Source organism: Anomaloglossus baeobatrachus, chromosome 5 (assembly GCF_048569485.1).
Source record: "Anomaloglossus baeobatrachus isolate aAnoBae1 chromosome 5, aAnoBae1.hap1, whole genome shotgun sequence".
NCBI classification, from domain to species: Eukaryota; Metazoa; Chordata; class Amphibia; order Anura; family Aromobatidae; genus Anomaloglossus; species Anomaloglossus baeobatrachus.
This window is the reverse complement of record NC_134357.1, coordinates 354440101-354461120: the sequence shown is the minus strand read 5'-3', so window position 1 is coordinate 354461120 and position 21020 is coordinate 354440101. Positions and strand designations below refer to the sequence as shown.

The following is a 21020-nucleotide window of genomic DNA, read 5'->3' as shown; positions in this document are numbered from 1 at the left end:
AGAGAGGAGAGAGAGAGAGGAGAGAGGGGGGAGAGAAGAGAGGGAGAAAGAAGAGAGGGAGAGAAAGACTGTGATCACGCCAGGCTGGTTTCTGGGCATGCTCAGTAGAGCAAACAGGATCCTTTCTATCAGCATACCACTGTTCACATGCATTTGCGTGCGGTACAGTCAGGATCCGGTGACTTGCAATATTTGGACGCAGGTCAAAAACGCTACAAGAAGCATTTTTTAAAAGAGTTAAAATACTGCAAGTCACTGGATGCTAACTGTACCGCACGCAACCACATGTGAACGCATGTTGACGCAAGTCCATTGCAAATGCATTGAAATGAAAATGCATTTGTACTGGATCCGTTTTTGTTTTAAAAAAACGTTCAGGTCGCATGTTAAAAAAATGTAGTGTGAAAGTACCCTTACTGACACCAGATCACAATGCCAAAATACATAAACTCGCAACCCACGTCAAGGTTCCCCATTACCTTGTGAGTTCCTACACTAAATTCAAAAGCAAGTTCACAGAAAAGGATAAAAGTTCAAAAAAATCTTCCTGACCGACACCAGATCACAATACCAAAGCACTACAGGATTCAACAGACCCCCAGGACAGAGGTCAGGGCGGCAGAGGTGCAAAATACTGATGAAACAATCAATCACAAACCTACCATTCATGGAGGGAGTGGTTGTCTAGTACTATAAATGCACACAGATAAGGATTTTATAGGGCGCACAGGTACGTGTGATGCACAGTGTCTGGCTTAGAGCCTATTGATGACGCCCATACTATTACCGTAGAACAAGCGGGCTGCCCAGCACTATAAAAGTACATCAATGGCGTCTGCTGTATTCTATAGTGCTTTGGTGTCACGAAGGTAAGCTGCCTTTTTTCTGTAAGATTTTTGGAATTTTTGTCGTTTTCTGTGAAGTCACAGACATGCCCGCTCCCCATCCACTGCCCTCTGCTGGACGAGTGTCAAAGGTGTTAGCCCTGTGCTCATCCCTTCTTTGTCATTGGCAATTGTCCATTAGAGGACGGTGAAAGGGGCATGTCTGTGATGTCTTATAACACTGTCCATAGAGAAATCACAGCCTGTGGTGGCCATATTATGGGATAAACTAGAGGCCATTTGGACCTGAAAGTCATTTCAAGCTGATCCTTCCCAAGATGAACACAAGGCGGTTCCCAAATATACAGAATATGGACTTGTGTATTTGCCAGTTACAGTCCGTGACATCATAATAAAGTCAATAAAAGTGAGAGCCACAATATCTACGAATAAACACCCGTAGTGTCCAATGTCAACCCCTGCACAGTGCAGCATCACCGTGCTACTTATATGTCTGTCATGAGCATGCATTGCCACACTGATTTATAAGGCAATGCAGGCCGTAGGGACCAGAACTGGTTAATGCTGCCTGCCTTCTAATGACTGCCGTCAAGAAAGTATTGCCCAACCTCACTTCTAGTGCCATGTTGGACCCATGTCTATATAATATTGACTTATTTCACTTGGTTTGCCTTTATTTTTATGCAGATACCTAGAGATTTGTTCAGCAGATGGAAGAGATGTTCTTTTCCTGCGAGCAAAGGATGAGGGTACAGCCCAGTCCTGGTTCAGTGCCATTCATGCCAATGTCAATGCTCTGATGCCACGAGTCCGAGAAGACGTCAAACAGCTTGTGGGCAAGGATGTGAAACACATGGGCTGGCTGACAGAACAGGTATGGCTTTTTGTCTGAGGGCTGCTGATCGCAACGCGCTGATGTCGGATATTCTCTCCTTTTGTCTATTGATGTTGTTTTTTCTTTTTTTTGAAGCTCCCACAAGATGAAATGCAGAAACTCTTGGCAATTCTCACAGAGAAAGATCTTTTACTATACAATAGCCTTCCCCACACCAGAGACGGCTTCAGTAAACCTGTATTCTGCCATCCACTGATTGCCACCAGGTAATTGAGAAATGACATGGAGAAGGTCTTAGGTTGACCATCTTTAGAGACAAATGATGTTCTCTTACTTAAAGGTAATCTGTCTCATCTGAGAGCAGCATAATGTACGCAAAGAGATACTGAATCCAATCATGTATCACTTAGTTTCTCGATGCAGCCATTCTGACACATGGTACTTAGATTTAGCATGTAGCCAAGCTCAGAAAGTTGCCCTCACCCATACCAGGCTCTCTATATACAAAGTCTATAGACATTGAGCTGCTAATTACAGCTGGGCTTGTGTTGGACTAGCTGAACTCTAACTGACCTTGTATGGCAATTATAATCTTGTGAAGTTAAAACGAATATTGCAGCTAAACAACTGCACATGGTGTGATCAGAGAGGCATTGCTAATATCTGCATGATAACCTATGAAGCATGTTGTCTTCAGATTACATAGCAAAAATCTATTGACAGATTCCCTTTAAGTGCATGTACTTTTGGCTAAAAATCATTTTTCATCATTTGTTTTCATTAAAGATCTTGCACAGTTTACCTTCTATAGCCTCTGTGTTGCACTGTCCGTTGCTGAGTGGGTTAACTAAGAATCTATCAGTGAGCTCCTTCTGAACTGCTGATGTGTCGCCCTGGGCAAGCCAGGGGACACAGGTAACAACACACACACACCCCACATTCCCTGCAGATACACCAGCTAACCCACAAATCCTTGTTGCCTTCCTCCAGAGGCTGATGATTCACACCAGGGGGTGGAGCCAGGCGGTTGGTGTCCGCCCACCAAGGAGTTCACAGCTCTGGAGGCAGGAAGGACCAAGCAGAGTAGCCCAGGCAGGGCTCAAGTGCAGTGAGCTCAGGGACGAGCTTAAGTAAACAGCTAAGTAGAAGTGAAAGGAGTATAGCTCAGGAGGGAGCTAGAGTTGAGCGAAACACCAGTGAAAGTGACAGAAAGCCTGAAGTTGATCTGTGGCTGTGTGCCCAGACGGAGTCAGCAAGGTCAGCAGACGGTGGTGAAGGTCTGCAGTGGGACTGTCTGGAGGTTGTTGGAAGGACCACGGAGGCTGTGTGTATCCGGGGGTCTGGAGCAGTATACAAAAGGCAGTCAGCACCAAGGCAGGGGTTTTCCGGATCCCGGCAAGGCTAGGAGTCGCCGTGAATTGCCAAATCCGTTAGTGAAGGGGACGTAGATCCCCCAACAAGCAAGTCCTGATTGACGGCAAAGGTCCAACCACAACGGGGAAACACCGCCACCGCCAAGGCACCAGTTTCCCAGGGCCGGCGCCTGCGGGCAAAGTGTGGAGCTCCTCCGGCACAGATTGTAGTCGGGGAGCGGGTAACCGGTGGGAATCCACCGCTACCAAACAGACATTTCAAAGGTGCAGGGAAGACACCGTCACCGCTAACTGCAGGGAACCGCAGCACCGTGAACCGTCCGAGGGACCCGTCCAACCAGCCGTTTGTTTACCGAGAACTGTGTCGTGTTTACTGGCTGAGTGAGTACCTCAGTGCCGCAAGGCACAGCACTGCCCCTGCGCCCCTGCACCCCACTGGGCCCCGGGATCACCAACCCCTACCCACGGAGGGGTAACACAACAACTGGCTGCTCCGCCTCACCATCCCCGGGATCCCCATATAGAGCAGCGGTGGTGTACACTCAATCACCACAACCGTGGGTGGCGTCACGGACAATAAACAATCTCCCCAACCAAAATTCCCCTTTTCACTCACGGGCGAGGAGTGCCGCTCGAGAAACCCCCGGGATCCGGCCTACAGCTCGAGCCACCACTGAGCAGCGGCCGCCGGACCCGAGCAGAAGGGGGTGAGCGTAGTGTGCCGACACCCTCCTCCCCGCCCGCGACAACTTGGCGCTGTGAACAGGATCTTACCGCTCTGCCGTCTGGTAGAGGTGCGCCTTGTTACCGCCGGAGGTATCCGGCAGAAAAATTTCAGAAGCCGCCATCTTTGGCGCGAAAAGTTCCCGCTCGAGCGTCTTCTCGAGCAGTAGAGGCGCGAAGGCCAAAACCCCGCCCCGGGAGAGGAGGGGCCGGGGAGAGCTAAGGGGGGTCGCGATGGCGGCTGGACGCATGTAGCTGCAGCTATAAAAGCAGGGACGCCAGGACTCTGCAGCGATATTGGGTTCCTGGAAGACCTCGTTATCAAGATGCAAAACCCTGCTCACAACGAGGAAGCCCCCGCGCCTGGCACGGCGACGTGGTTGAGGGACCGGACCGTCCCGCTGAGTAATCGTCTGCAGGCCCATATGCAACTCCTCCTGGAGGAGTGGGAGACCGACATGGCGGATGTGGTGGCTGCTATGTGGAGACGCGAGGCAGAAGAGGATTTGGAGGAGCGGGTAAGCGACCCACGCCCCTGTATTCCTGAGGGATCGGCCGTTGGAGCTGAGGGGCCCGGCCGGCTTCCGCTCACCCTACCTCTCTCCCTACTACCCGTAATAGCTGCTGCCACCCCACCATTAGGCCCGCTACCTGCCCAACCGGTAGCGATACCCGGCCCGGCCGCTCCGGCGGACCAGCCGGCTGCAGACGTCCGGGACGTCCCTGAAGTATACCAGGGGGAACCGCTAGAACCGCGGCCCCTTAACAGCATAGTGCCAGAAGTCCCAGTAGAGACTGTGCCAGACCCTGAGCCCGAGACCGTGGCTTGGATGAAGCCCCGGGTGATGCAATTCCACCAGCGTCAGCAGGATCAGATTTTCCGGATGATGGAGCAGTGGACCGATGAGGTGGAGGAGCTGCTTACAACTGCCCCGAGGTACGGAGGGGGAATGGATGTAGCAGAGTCGACTGGTGACCCACGTCCCTATGTCCTCCCAGGACCGGCCGCTGCAGCTGAGGGGCCCGGCCTAGTCTCGGCCTATGCATCACCCTTGCCGTTACTCATGAGGCACCTTAATGTCAGCTCGCCTAATCTGCTGCTCCGTGCTACCGCAGAAGGGGCTGAAGTGCTGGATGCTGGAGGCCAGGAGGCTGCGACAGCTGGCGGCAACCCGCCTGACGCAGGAACAAGAGATGACGACTCCTGCCATCCCCTGGTCCGCTGTAGCAGTTGAAGGAGCAAGTGAGCGTTCCCACTATGTAGGAGCCCCAGTGGTCGTCCATGCCCCGTGTACCGGTGGAAATGAGTACCGGGTGCCCCTGTCACCGCAGGCATGTCAGTGCATGTTGGATATGCTGGTGGAAGGGGATGAAGCTGAAGGCCTGGAGTAGGGCAGCGGAGCACCGTTGTCCAGTCCCCGTTGGGACCACCATTGTTGTTTGAGAAAGTTTTGAAAGTTCTGATGATATGAAAAATGATGATACCGTGAAAGTCACCTGATTTGCTTTGTGATTGCAACCGGCTGGAGCCGGCACCGTTGTCCCCGTGGGGACCGTTTAAAGTTTTGCATGGGAACTATCCATGGAAAAGCCCGTGAACTTGCAGGGCAACCACAAACGTTAGTGGCTTGTAAATATGTTGTTTGCCGTTACCGTTTCCGCAATGCCGCCTTCGGAGAGGCAGGTTGGAGGGAGGGCCCTGAGCAGAGCAGGCTGGGGCCCAGCCACCAAAGGAACCGGTGGCTACCCTCTGGAGGGAAGGACAGATCCCGCTCGGGTACCGTGTGCTGGACTGTGGGTCAAGGGGTGCTGGCTGGGCTTTAGGGGCAGCATCAGGGCCAGGTTGCTTGGGTGGGAGAGAGCGGAAACCGTAACCGTAAACCGTTTTGCAACGTTAAAAGAAATGTGCCTCCCGTCTTGGGAAGAGTTGTTATTAAAAATGTACATAATTTACCGTTTATCATGTTATACCTTTTTACATTTACAGAAAACAAAAGGAAAATAAAACCGGTGTTGGACGGGCAGCCCGAGGACGGTCTGCGTTTTGCTAAGGGGGAATGTGTCGCCCTGGGCAAGCCAGGGGACACAGGTAACAACACACACACACCCCACATTCCCTGCAGATACACCAGCTAACCCACAAATCCTTGTTGCCTTCCTCCAGAGACTGATGATTCACACCAGGGGGTGGAGCCAGGCGGTTGGTGTCCGCCCACCAAGGAGTTCACAGCTCTGGAAGCAGGAAGGACCAGGCAGAGTAGCCCAGGCAGGGCTCAAGTACAGTGAGCTCAGGGACGAGCTTAAGTAAACAGCTAAGTAGAAGTGAAAGGAGTATAGCTCAGGAGGGAGCTAGAGTGGAGCGAAACACCAGTGAAAGTGACAGAAAGCCTGAAGTTGATCTGTGGCTGTGTGCCCAGACGGAGTCAGCAAGGTCAGCAGACGGTGGTGAAGGTCTGCAATGAGACTGTCTGGAGGTTGCTGGAAGGACCACGGAGGCTACCAAACAGACATTTCAAAGGTGCAGGGAAGAGACCGTCACCGAGAACTGTGTCGTGTTTACTGGCTGAGTGAGTACCTCAGTGCCGCAAGGCACAGCACTGCCCCTGCGCCCCTGCACCCCACTGGGCCCCGGGATCACCAACCCCTACCCACGGAGGGGCAACACAACAACTGGCTGCTCCGCCTCACCATCCCCGGGATCCCCATATAGAGCAGCAGTGGTGTACACTCAATCACCACAACCGTGGGTGGCGTCACGGACAATAAACAATCTCCCCAACTAAAATTCCCCTTTTCACTCACGGGCGAGGAGTGCCGCTCGAGAAACCCCCGGGATCCGGCCTACAGCTCGAGCCACCACTGAACAGCGGCCGCCGGACCCGAGCAGAAGGGGGTGAGCGTAGTGTGCCGACACCCTCCTCCCCGCCCGCGACACTGATATGACAGTTTCTAACTCTTTTATCTGTCTTTTTCTGAGTGCCTTTCAGCTGATATATGACCACAGACTATATAAAAATGTATTGTGTAGAGAAACAAAGCATTTGTAAAAGCAAACATTTTAATGAACTGAATTGCATTAATTACCTTGAGGTTGTCCACCTCTGTGGACTTTTTTTTCTTAAAGTTTACTCCTCAAGTTATAACTATTATGGTTGAATAAGAGGGAGGAATTCTAAAAAAATGTTTGTTCTTCATTTCCTTTGCTGGAATGTGCAAGGATAGGTGATTCATGTTTTAGAGAATTTTTCAAGATTTGCTCATCTTGTGCAGGAAGCTTTAGTAAAAGTATAAACATCTAGAATGTCTCATTTTCCTCGTAAAATGTCATAAAAAATTGATTTATAGAAATCTACTGCCACCTAGTGGCAAGACACATGTATAGCAAATAAACTCTGCTATGTTGTATTAAAATGACTCTTTTCTCCAGTAGCTAATAAAATGTTGTCTTTGTATTTGGACAGTCTATAATAATACTTGCTTAAATGAATTGTAATAAGAAGTAATTGCAGAATTCAGAAAAGTCTCTTATGAAAAGCAAACAAACCTGGTGGAAGCATGGCCTGCTTCCTGATATAACAATGTAGGGAAGGAGATATTATTGGGGGGCTTATTTACAGCTATTAGCAGCCTTTAGCAGGCCATTCACCCTGATCTGTGATGTAATGTCCCAGAAGGGAGGAGGAGCAGGTCCAACATCACACTGAATTGCAGGTACTGTGAGGAACCACACTGATATCGCTTTACCAAAAAGGAACCACACTGATAACGCTTTACCAAAAAGGAACCACACTGATATCGCTTTACCAAAAAGGAACCACACTGATAACGCTTTACCACAAAGGAACCACACTGATATCGCTTTACCAAAAAGGAACCACACTGATAACGCTTTACCACAAAGGAACCACACTGATATCGCTTTACCAAAAAGGAACCACACTGATATCGCTTTACCAAAAAGGAACCACACTGATAACGCTTTACCAAAAAGGAACCACACTGATAACGCTTTACCAAAAAGGAACCACACTGATATCGCTTTACCAAAAAGGAACCACACTGATATCGCTTTACCAAAAAGGAACCACACTGATAACGCTTTACCAAAACGGAACCACACTTATTACACTTTACCAATAAGGAACCACACTGATAGCACTTTACCAAAAAGGAACCACACTGATAGCACTTTACCAAAAAGGAACCACACTGATAGCACTTTACCAAAAAGGAACCACACTGATAGCACTTTACCAAAAAGGAACCACACTGATTACGCTTTACCAAAACGGAACCACACTGATAACGCTTTACCAAAAAGGAACCACACTGACAGCACTTTACCAAAAAGGAACCACACTGATAACACTTTACCAAAAGATCTGAAACCATAGAAAAATTGGAGTAACACATCCACTAAAAACATGTTCTTTATTAAAGATTAATTTACAAACGTAAACAACATTACATAGGTCAGATTTTAACAGAGGAAATATCAGACATAAATCCCACTAGTGTGGGAGGGGAAAAATCTATCTGAATCATAGGGAGAATACCTGACTAAATAAATCAATCAGTTTTCATCCCATTGCCAAAGAAAGGAAATGCCAGAAACTCTGCCACTTTGGCTGGTTTCACACATCCGTTTTTTGCCATCAGGCACAATCCGGTTTCTGCCTGATGCAACGGATCCGTCACAGATAGGCTTCCATTATACAACATGCCATATGGCGTCAGATTTGGCGTGGTCCGTTTTTTCGCCGCAGCCGCAAAACGCTGCATGCTGCGTCCTTTCCGGCCGCCGGACAACGATTTTTCAGCGGATCCGGTGCACGCCGGATGCAACATGAGGCCGTCCGGCACAATCCGGCGCTAATACAAGTCAATGAGGAATAAAACGGATCCAGCGCCGGATCCATTTTATCCGCATTTCGCTGGATTGTGCCTGATGGCAAAAAACGGACTTGTGACACCAGCCTTTCAGAACAATCGCCAGTATTTCACCATGCAAGGTGCTTGGTGCTTCTAAATACCATTGAGGCATCATCCTTTATAGAAAACATTCTGACGCCCAATCTGGATTCTGTGAGGGCAGATGGACCTGTGATCACATGACAAACATGAGGTGGATCATAGAAAAGGCAAAGGAGTAAGAGAATAAGCTTTACCCGTGCTTCATTGATTATACCAAGGTTTTGTGACTGTCTTGAGCAGATTACGCTTTGTGAAACACTGATTTAGGAGTGTCAGGGCACCTGATCAGACCACTCTATGACGATCAAGAAGCTACAGTGCAAACAAAATATGGACATCCACAATGGCTCAAGATCAAAAAGAAAAAATGGGCACAAAAATTTTTCTTGCTCCTTTTCTTTTCAACATCTATGGAGAATTAATGAGGATGCTGATTTGAGTTTGGGGTGAAAATAGCTCTAAGAACCTTCATCAATTTGAGATATTGAAATGATTTAACACTGCTAACAGAGATTGACATTGACCGGAAGAAGCTGATCCTGAAGTTGAAAAAAATAAAACGAGACTATGAGACTTTACATGAACATCAAAAATACGAAATCGAGGAAGCCCGCATTACAAATAGAAGTGATCAAAAGCTTCATTTTTCCTGGATCCCTCATTAATCATAGTGGAGGTCAAGCGTCGCTTAGCACTGGGACTTGCATCCATGGTGAATATGGACAGTGCAAGAATTTCTGGGTCACTGTCAATAGGAGACTAATCACTGCAATTGTGTTCCAAATTGCGACATATGGCTGTAAGACGTAGACACTCAGGATATCAGACAGAAGAAAAATTCTTTGTCTGCTTTAAGCTATGGTTGGTGTTGGAGAAGACTTCTCTGGATCCAGTAGACAGGTAGACGCTCCATGATCATATAAACTCAAGATTGTCCCTGTAAGGCAAGATCACCACACATATACTAACCTATTTTGGACATGTGATGAAGGCAAATCCACTAGAAAGGGAGGTGCTTCTCAGAATGGTTAATGGTAAAAGGAAATAGCGGAAACCAAAGGCCCTCTGGTGGGATACCATCAAGAATGACACAGAATAAAATCAAGCAATTGAAAGAAGGTGTAATAAACAGGGACTCATGGTGAGAACTGGTATACAGAGTAGCCATGTTGTTCATTTTGCAAATCTAGTAATATGTCCTGCTTTACTAGGCAACATTTTAGCAAATATCTACAATTTTTATGGGTTTGGCATCAACTATTGCATGACATACAGCTGGTGTACCAAGCTTAGTTCTTCAGTGACTGGTTTAAAGTGACCTAATATTCTTCTTTTTTTCCCCCAAATTTCATAGACTTGTACATTCTGGGCCTCCAAAAAGCACCTCATTATACAACACAGAGTTGACATTTGCCCTCCGTTCGGGCACCCAGAAAGGGGTGGAGACACATTTGTTTAGCGTGGAGACACAACGAGACCTGGCAGACTGGACACGGGCTTTAGTGGATGGGTGCCACAATGCAGCTGAGCTCATACAAGAGGTGACCACAGGTAGGTGTGATATATGTATCCTGGGGCTACTGTACTCTGTGCCCAAGTTTGTGGGTATGTATTACTGGAGATATCCAAACGAGATATACTTGGCGAGCAGGTAAATAGGGAATGAATACCACAGGGTAGCGTGAACAAGACTGATATTACTTTAATACATATATACTCTTTGCCTATAGATATTTGCAGGTATTGGAGAAACTATACCATATGCTTATGTGAATATGTGTCCAAAACTTTGATGTCATCCTGCTAATTTATCTGTCTTTCTCTTTAACCAGCATGTACATGGGGAGGAAAAGAGTGCGCATTTTCCATACACATTGACCAAGGATTCACTCTGTTTACCGAAGAACCTGGACTAAACAGGATCATCCATCTCCATAAACCTTTTGACAGACTTCGGATGTCCTCTGATGATGGAGCCAGAATGTTGTATCTAGACTTTGGCAAACCGGAAGGAGAAATTGTACGTACATCATTTTCTAAAGCACAACTTCAATCTTGCCTAGGCATTATTCTGATCATTCTTAGGCTATGTGAGCACGTTGCGTAATTTCATGCGTTTACGCTGCGTATTGCACTGCAGCGTAAACGCATGCATCCTGCGTCCCCAGCATAATCTATGAGGATTGTGCATAATCCATCCGCATGTTGCGTTTGAGAGTGCAGCGATTTGCATGCAAAATTTTGATCCAAATCGTTGCGCTCAAAAAAGGAACATGTCACTTATTTTGTGTGCTTTGGATGCTTCTCCCACTGTCTATGGGACAGGCAGCATCCAGAGCGCATGAAATCAGCATCTATTCTGCAGACACACTGAATCCATTACGCAGTGTTTTTGCAGCGATTTGAAGCGCACATGCACTGCCAAATCGCTGCAGAATTTTTAGCATGGACACTACGCAATGTGCGCACATAGCCTTAAAGGGACTCTGTCACCAGGTTTTTGCCACCCAAACTGAGAGCAGCATAACATAGGGGCAGAGATTCTGATTCCAGCGGTGTGTCACTTACTGAGCTGCTTAGTGGAGTTTTGATAAAATCACTGATTAGTCAGCAGTAGATTATCATTAGAGGACTACTTGGCATGCTTTCAGGTAGTCCAGCATATTCATCAGCTCTGTACAAGGCTAAGCCACACGGCATGAAAATCGGTGCGAGTGGAGTACGATAAATAATTGTATTCCACTCGGACCAATATTAGCCTGTGCCAGCACCCATGAGCGATTATTTTCTCAGCCCTAACCGGACCGAGAAAACGATCGCAGCATGCTGCGATTGTAATGTGAGACTCTTTCTCTTGCACCCATTCAAGTCTATGGGGCGAGATAAAAATCACAATGCACCTGCGGTACACCGATGTTATGCGAATGCAGAGCGAGAATGGCAATAGCCGACAACGGAGGAGAGGGTGAGATAAATCCCTCCCCTCTGCAGCGCCGGCCCTCCCCTCCTCAGTGCTGGCCCGCCCCCCGCAGCTGAGGTCCGCTTGCACGCTCGGACTTCAGTCACAGGGACATTCGCATGACACTCGGCTCTGCTGTACTGCCAGCGTGAGCCGAATGTCATGCGAGGGGATCGCAGTAATCCCCGTGTGGCCCCGGCCTAACTGCTACATCTGCATTAGAGAACACATTGATTTTACCAAAATGACAGCAAACAGCTCGGTAAGTGACACATTGCTGGAATCAGGGTCTCGGCCCCTACCTTATGCGACACCAAGATGGAATAGCAAAAACCTGGTGACAGATTCCCTTTAAGGCCAGTTTCATGGTTGTTATTTGTGTAGATTTTAAGAGTACAAAATATCTATTTTTTTTAATGCTTTACTTTTATCAATGAATACCTTTTTTTAAGTGACAGTTTTATAAAGCAGCAAAACTAGTAGAAAAGTACCATAACTTTCCACCAAGTACTGAATCATACAATGCTGCGTCAATGCAATGCTGCATATATACTGTTATTGGACAAAAATAACATCATAAAGTGCTCTATTACTGCCAGTAGATCCCAATTGATGCTTTTGTACTGTACTTACAGCAAATACTACCATATTGCAAGTAAAAAAAAATACATTGCCATACAGTGCTTAAAGGTAATTTGTCACTAGATTTGTCCCCTATAAGCTGCGGCCACCACCAGTAGGCTCTTATATACAGTATTCTGGAATGCTGTATATAAGAGCCCAGGCCACTGTGTAGAACATAAAAAACACTTATCATACTCACCTAAGGGGCAGTCTGGTCCGATGGACGTCGCTGCTCTCCGGTCCGGTGCCTCCTCTCTGTGGCGAGCGTCGTCCTCCTTCTTCTGTGGGCAGTGTGCATGACACGTCAAGTCATCAGCACTGGCCAGTATTGAGGTGCACTTTGATCTGCTCAGGGCAGATCATAGTATTGTAGTGCGCATGTGCGGCCGGTCTTTAACCTTTTCTAGCGCCTGCGCATTACAGTACTTTGATTTGCCCTGGGCAGGGGACATCAAAGTGCGCCTCCGCAGGACCACAATGCTGACCTGTATGGATGATGTAGGACACGTCATCCATACTGGACTGGGTGGAAGGAGGACGGAGATCGGAGCAGAGAGGAGGCGCTGTACTGGAAAATAGTGACGCTCATCGGACTGGACTGCCCCCTAGGTGAGTATTATAAAAGGTTTTTTTACGTTATACAGCTTGGTTGGGGCAATTATGTACAGCATTCTGGAATGTGGTATATAAGAGCTTAGTGGTGGTGATCGCAGCCTATAGGGGCCAAATCTGGTGACAGGTTCCCTTTAAAGAGTTTAGGTCATCAATGTAAAAGCAGTCCATATTCTTATACCAAATACTGTCATGCTGTGCACCAAAATAACTCATATTGTCTGTGGGGTGAGAGTTCAATAGGCCCACAGACATTAAATGTTGGGTCAGTGGGTTCAGCAGCCTTGATTCCAGTGTGTATGTGGGTCTATACACAAGTTTCTGCAATCAACATGGTTAGAAGTCAGTAAAAATTGTCAGTATCTTCCATTGAATTCTGTCCAGCCCAGATGGGCACTGTGCTGCTTTGATAGGCAAAGGATTAACATTATTTTTTTTTAATTATTTTTTTCTAGCAACTGGATCTCCATTCTTGCCCCAAAACCATCGTCTTCATCATTCACTCCTTCTTGTCAGCCAAGATATCTCGCCTTGGTTTGTTATCTTAAAACAATAGAGCGTGGAGAGAATTAATTGAGAACCTATGTGATCCATGCACTAACCCAACTTAAAAGAAGCACAGATTGACCGATAGGTTGAGTAACTGCGAGTGCTGGAATAGCCGCAGTTTGCCATACTAAATACTGTGGTGCGAAGTACACTGTAAGAATAATGCGTGGTGTATACACTCCGCTCCCAGCAATATAGTGCCTTATGCGTCGTGTGAGTTTGATGTCCACAGAAGAGAAAAGTTCTCGTCTGGAGGAGACAGGACTGTTCGTGCCTTCTGATGATTTCTACAATCAAATGTCGTTGACACAAGCTGCAGGAATGCATCATAGTCTATGCCAGAATCTTATTTTCACTCTTGACTTTACATTTTGTGGTTTTTATTATAAGTATATATAAAGATATATATATATATGTATATCCATACAGAATTCAGAGCTGATATATTTAATTTTTATTACAGTCGAAACTATGCTTTTGACAAGTTTAAATAGTCCAACAAGTCTCTGTGCCATAGAAAATGGCAGCCGTCCATTGGCTTGCATGATCTGCTCTCCATTATTATTAGTGCTGATTATTCTCAGTCAAGACAGCAATTTCTTTGGCAGTACCAAGATTTCTGAAAATACAACTTTAAGAATAACAATTGTCGTCTTTTTCCTTTAAACCAGAAAACTCTTATCCATGGGCTCTGCCTAGTATTGTAGCCGATCGATATTCAAGTGAATAAAGAGTTACAATACGGCTAAAGTTCATGGATAAGAGTGGTGTTAAAAAAAGACCCTGTTTAAATCCTGTATAGGGATGAGTGAACCCGAATGGTTAGGTTTGGGGTTCATACCAAATACCTGGTGTCTGGGACTCGAACTGGAACACGGACTTTTCACGGATGTCCGTGCCCTAGTTTGGGTGCTGTTTGTATGCAAATAAAATTTGTTGAAAGGCTGCAGCACAGCCAGTCAACAGGCTTTTCAGCATGGACAAGATGCTAGTATGCTGCTGTGAGCAAAAAAAAAAAAAAAAAATTATGTGGGGTTTCCCCTATTTTTGATATGGGGTTTCCCCTATTTTTGATAACCAGCACAGGTAAGCTGGCTGTAGCACTCGGTGTCAGCTTTACCTTGGCTGTTTTCCTACACCGTTTTCTTAAATAATTTATTTAAATATTTTTAAAAACTGTGTGGGGTTCCCCGTATATCTGATAACCAGCCAAGGTAAAGCAGACAACTAGGGGCTTGTATTATCAGGCTGGGAAGGCCCATGGTTATTTGGGCCTTCACAGTCTAAAAATATAAGCCTTCCATTAGATGCGCCAATCTGGTGCTGTGCCTGGCTCTTCCCAATTGCCCTGGTGTGGTGGCAAGCAGTGTAATACTTTTGGGGTTGATGTCAACTGTGTATTGACAGCTGGCACCAAGCCCAGGGGTTAGTAATGGAGAGAGGTCTATTAGACACCCAAATTACTAACCTGGTAAGTGTACAGTTACAAAACACACACACAGGAAAAAAAAGGTTTATTTGAATAAAGACTCCCCCACACTCCTTCATTCACTAATTTAAAAAATCCACAAAGTTCCAACGTAATCCATTGGTGAAAAAAGACTGTCACACTCCTTTGTTCACCAATTTAATATCCTCTTGAGAAATTCCATGGCTGCGGCTGACCGGGAGTGACCTATAGAGCCTTGTTCTCAGAGTGAGGCTCCATAGGATTCGATGGGCATTGTGGGATATTACACCATTGGATTACGTCAGAACTTCAAGGATTTATTTTCACTTAATAAATTGGTGAACAAGGGAGTGTGGGGAAGTCTTTATTCATCAATGGATTATTTTGGAATGTTGAAGAATTTTTTCAATTAATAAATTGGTGAACAAGGGAGTATGGGGGAGTCTTTATTAAAAAAAACTATTTTTTCCGTGTGTGTGTGTCTTAAATGTACACTTAATGGGTTAGTAATGGAGGTGTCTGATAGACGCCTATCCATTACTAACCCCTGGACTTGATGCCAGCTGTCTATACACAGCTGACATTAACCCCAAATTTATTATCTTGATTGCTACCACAACAGGACTATTGGTAAGACATGGGTAAAGCACCAGAATTGGCACATCTAATGAATGCGCCACATCTGGGGTAGCTGCAGGCTGCTATTTTAAGGATGGGAAGGGCCAAATAATGATGGGCCTTCCCAGCCTAATAATACCAACCCCCAGCTGTCTGCTTTACATTGGCTTGTTATCAAAAATAGGGGGGGACTCCAAACCATTTTTTTCTTTTAAATTATAAAATAAATTATTATCGTGGGGTCCCCTCTAGTTTTGATAACCAGGAAAAGTAAAGCAGACAGCAAAGGGCCGAAGCTGTCTGCTTTACCTGCTCTGGTTATTAAAAATAGGGGAAGTCACACGTCATTGTTTTTTACTTCCCTGTCTACATTTGTTTGCAGGGCTATTGTGCTGCTCTTACCCCCACTTTGCTTCCTTTTGCGGCCCAATAGCCCTTGCTACAACCATTTTACAGCACCAAAGTTCTGGTGCCCATTGACTTATATGGGGTTCAGGGGCTGGGATCAAAACTGGCTCCCAAACCGAACTTTTAACTAAAGTCCAGCTGGACCTTCTGAACCCGAACTTCCACTTGTCCGCTCATCCCTAATCCTGGACACTTCTTTAAATATGGAAATAATGGTTTGAGTGTAGATATTCGCACATTTGACAGTCAGCTGAGATTTCGGAAGCTCTTTGCAGACTCAACTATAGAGAGCTGCTTTTACTGTCTTTGTAGTACTACATGTGGTAGGAATATTTTGGTTCATGGGCTATTTCTATTTCTTTACTTAAAAAGAAGTGCAAAGAAGTTGAAAAGGATGTCTCTTACTTTACATCCCCACTGTTAAATTATCCTTTAGAACCTCTCAGCTTCCTGGAGCTCGGCGTGTACACTATAAGGGGAGTAAATAGAAGATTTTAGATGGATTTAGGATTTAATAAGCTTACTACTTTCTGGTAAAGCCTTTGTGAACACCATCTTTAGATCCTATGTACACCACTGTATTACGGCTTGCCACCGTCTTGTAGTTGTTCACAGAGACTCATAAGGGTTTGTACAGCGGAGAACAACATTTTTGAAAGGGGCTCCGAGTGGTTCAAAAAATAAAACTAATCCTCACCGATCTCTGCAGAGTACTAAGAAAAACTTACTGATTCCACCCGGTCTCTACCTCCAGGACCCACCCAGAAAATTGTAGAATATGCCTCCTCAGCCAATCACTGGGTGATGTGGTGACCCACTGCAGACTGTGATTGGCGTAGTGGGCAGTTCCTGTATGTAGAGACAGGACCAGGAATTAGGGACACAGTAAGGATCAGAACGGGACGGCAGAGGATCAGTAAGTGGAGTATGGTTTCCTTAATTTTTCTCAACTACTATGATCCCTCACTGGACAACCCCTTTAATATGCTGCCCATACAAGTGAGTTGGGTCATAAAGACACCTAAAGAGGATGATTCTATTAGACTCCTTACTGGTGATTTGTGGGTAACACAGCCGCCATGTGCATGTGGGCCAAATATGTGTCTAACTGGTAAATAAGTGATATAGATTTTTTACAGTGTAATATATATAGAAGTACATCTCAATAAATTAGACCATCAAAAAGTTAATTTATTTCAGTAATTCAATTCAAACAGTGAAACGCATATATTATATAGTCATTACAAATAGAGGGATCTACTTCAAGTGTTTATTTCTGTTTATGTTGATGATTTTGGCTTACAGCCAATGAAAACCAAAAAGTCATTATTTCAAAAAAATTGAATAATTACCACAAAACATCTGGAAAGGCTTCCTAAGCATTTAAAATGGTCTATTTGTCCGGTTCAGTAGGCTACACAATCATGGGGAAGACTGCTGACTTGCCAAATGTCCAGAAGGCAGTCATTGACACACTCCACAAGGAGGGTAAGCCACAAAATGTCATTGCTAAAGAAGCTGGCTGTTCACAGAGTACTGTATTCAAGCATATTAATGGAAAGTTGAGTGGAAGGAAAAAGAGTGGTAGAAAAAGGTGCACAAGCAACCGGGATAACCGCAGCCTTGATAAGATTATTAAAAAAAGGCCATTCAAAAATTTGGGGGAGATTCACAAGGAGTAGACTGCTGCTGGAGTCAGTGCTTAAGAGCCACCACAGTCAAGCGTATCCAAGACATGAGCTACAATTGTCGTATTCCTTTTGTCATGCCACTCATGACCAATAGACAACGCCAGAAGTGTCCAAGGTGTTGTTTTCAGATGAAAGTAAATTTTGCATTTCATTTGAAAATTAAGATCCCAGAGTCTGGAAGAAGAGTGGAGAGGCCACAAGCCAAGCTGCTTGAGGTCTAGTGTGAAGTTTCCACAATCAGTGATGGTTTGGGGAGCCATGTCATCTGCTGGTGTAGGCCACTGTGTTTTATTAAGACCAAAGTCAGAGCAGCCGTCTACCAGGAAATTTTAGAGCACTTCATGCTTCATTCTGCCGGCCATGGTAATTTCATTGGCACCTGTCCACACTGACAAAAGTACCAATACCTGGTTTTATAACCACAGTATCACTGTGCTTGATTGGCCAGCAAACTCGCCTGACCTAAACCCCATAGAGAATCTATTAGGTATTGTCAAGAGGAAGATGAGAGACACCAGACCCAACAATGCAGACGAGCTGAAGGCTGCTATCAAACCAACCTGGGCTTCCATAACACCTCAGTAGTGTCACAGGATGATTGCCTCCATGTCACGCCGCATTGATGCAGTAATTCATGCAAAAAGAGCCCCAACCAAGTATTGAGGGCATTTACTGTACAGACCTTTTCAGTAGGCCAACATTTCTGAGTTTCTATAATCTAATTTTCTGAGATAATGACTTTTGGGTTTTCATTGGCTGTAAGCCATAATCATCAACATTAACAGAAATAAATATTTGAAATAGATCACTCTGTGTGTAATGACTATATAATATACGCGTTTCCCTTTTGGTATTGAATGTCTTAAATAAATTAACTTTTTGATGATATTCTAATCTATTGAGATGCACTTGTATATCTGCTATAGGCAAGAGGCTGTCACGTGTTCATTGATTATGGCTTTAATATGATATTCATTCTACCAGATGTTAGCTGCACAATAATTTTTTTTTCTGGTTTGTTACAATTATAAATAAACCAATGTTAAAATTTGTTTTGATGGTTTTTATTTTATGTATATATATATATATATATTTTTTTTTTTTTTTTTTTTCCAAAACGTTTTTTATTGATTTTTCAAATTTGTAAAAACATGACAAGTATCATTGCAAAAGAAGAACATTCGTCTGACAAAATGTGACATAGAGGTGGGTGATACCCCAATTTGGAGTTCCATGTTGCTGTTCGATTTAAGATAGTATACAGTAACATTAAACCAAAACATAGGTAATGAAATATAATATAACATATGCAATACAATTCGTTAAATCTCTGTGTCGTCCCTGAATGATTTCAATTTTGCTAGCGTGTCTTGGTATTCCCAACCGTCTCGTCTCCCCCTCCCGCCAGAGCCCCCTCCTAGGTGATTCTCAGTTTACCCAGGCTGTCCTGGATATCGCTCAGGATATACCACTCCGAGTGAACAAAAGGTGCCATCAGGTTAATTATTTCTCCCTGTGTGAATTGGCTTTCAATAAAATGTCTCCATCTCACAAAAAACTTGGCTGTCAACCCATCTTTATCCCTCTCCGCTTCTAGTTTTTCCCACTTCAGAAGGTTGTGTAATTCGCCCACAACCTCCTTTATGGATGGGCCCTCCCTTTGAATCCAGTGTTTTAAGATGCAACGCTTAGCTATCATGGCTATGTCATGCGTTATTGCGTATTTCCTCTTTTCCTGCGTGCTCGGTCCTCCTCCTACTCCTCCCTCAAAGGAGTGGAAAATCCACACCATTAAGTCTAGTTTGCTGAAAATTCCCCATGTTGACTGGGCAAATAGTCTGACTTGGTTCCAGAACCTAGCGATTGTCTCACATTCCCATAGCCCATGCAGCATATCCGTTTTTTCTTTTTGACACTTAGGACACCACCTATCCCTACCTGGTATGTTGAAACCTATAATGGCCCTATGTAGAATTCTGAATTGAGTGTCTCTCCATCTCTCATTGGTAATATGTTTCCGCACTTGTACCCATCCTCTCAGTATATCATCCACCACTTCTTCCCTTCCCAATTGTTTCCCCCACGCTTTTAAAGTCCGACTATCCTCCCGAGAGATAAGCACCCCCCTTAGCGATCGATAAATTTTAGAGACATTTATACTTGTTACATCACATTCCAGTAACTCATCAATCGAACTTCTGTTCAGCTCTCTTCCAACCACACCCAGGTCTCCTATTATTCCATGTTTCAATTGTTCATACTGGATGACATGTGAGCTATTAAGGTTGTACTTATCCAGCACTTCCCGACCTGTCATCCACCTCCTGTCCTCCACATTCATAACATCTATCATTCTCCTGACTCCCCTCTCTTTCCATCTAGTAAATAGCTTGTTTTCTCGTCCCAGGGGAAAATTTGGGAATGCCCAGGGGTTCAAGTACTTGGACACTTTCCATGAGAGCCCCAGTTTTTTCCTTACCGACTTCCATGTTAGCATGGTGTCTCGGAATATAATTGAGTTCCTTATGTGCCCTTCAACCCTGGATAGTGGGGAGTGCAGAATGGACGTCAGATCCCACGGTGACGCATATTTAGTTTCCATCGCATGATCTGAGTGCCTACTCGTTCCTCTCACCCAATCAATTACATGCCTCATGATACATACAAGATTATACCCTTGGACATCTGGAAAGTTTAGACCTCCCTCCTCTGCTGACTTCATCAGCGTACGCAGCTTTATTCTGGGTTTCCTTCCCCTCCACAGAAATTCTGTATACGCGGAGTTGAGCTTATTCACATCCTTTAGTTTTAGCAATAGCGGGATTGTCTGGAAGGGATACAGCAGCCTAGGAAAGCTCATCATTTTTATCAGGTGACATCTTGCCAGTAATGGAAGTGGCAGACCTTTCCATCCCTTTAATTGAACTATAATTTTCCTGATTAGCGGTCCATAATTCAAGTTATAGATTGTTTCCACCGATCTTCCTATATGCACTCCCAGGTATTTAATTGAAGATTGTGCTATAGGAATTCCACATAGACAGCCATCCCTTATTTGTCCCCCCATTGTCCCATGATGCCCCTTTAGGAACATGATCTCGCATTTTTTTTTGTTCAGTTTGAAACCGGAGAATGAGCCAAATTTTTCAATCAAGGCAAGAGTCTGTGGCAAATCCGCACCGGGGTCCCCCATATAAAGTATGATGTCATCAGCAAAAAGCGCTGTCTTTACTTCTGAACCCCTTATCTTGATTCCTTTAAAGCTATTTTGTCCCTGTAGTATTCTTGACAACGGCTCGATTGCCAGGTTGAATAAAAGAGGAGATAATGGGCAGCCCTGTCTTGTTCCCTTCATCAAA

The 21020-nt window shown here is 45.1% G+C and overlaps 1 protein-coding gene across 1 annotated transcript in view; it reads left to right on the top strand.

The window, feature by feature from the left end:
• Positions 1–18713, top strand: part of SNTA1 (syntrophin alpha 1) — a 97807-nt gene extending 79094 nt beyond the window's left edge. Inside the window, exons 4-8 of the mRNA XM_075349924.1 lie at positions 1533–1719; positions 1816–1946; positions 10105–10301; positions 10583–10770; positions 13401–18713. Of these exons, the coding sequence (XP_075206039.1) occupies positions 1533–1719; positions 1816–1946; positions 10105–10301; positions 10583–10770; positions 13401–13493 (796 nt within the window). The 3' untranslated portion in view covers positions 13494–18713. The remainder of the gene's footprint in view (positions 1–1532; positions 1720–1815; positions 1947–10104; positions 10302–10582; positions 10771–13400) is intronic.
• The last annotated feature ends 2307 nt before the right edge of the window (positions 18714–21020 follow it).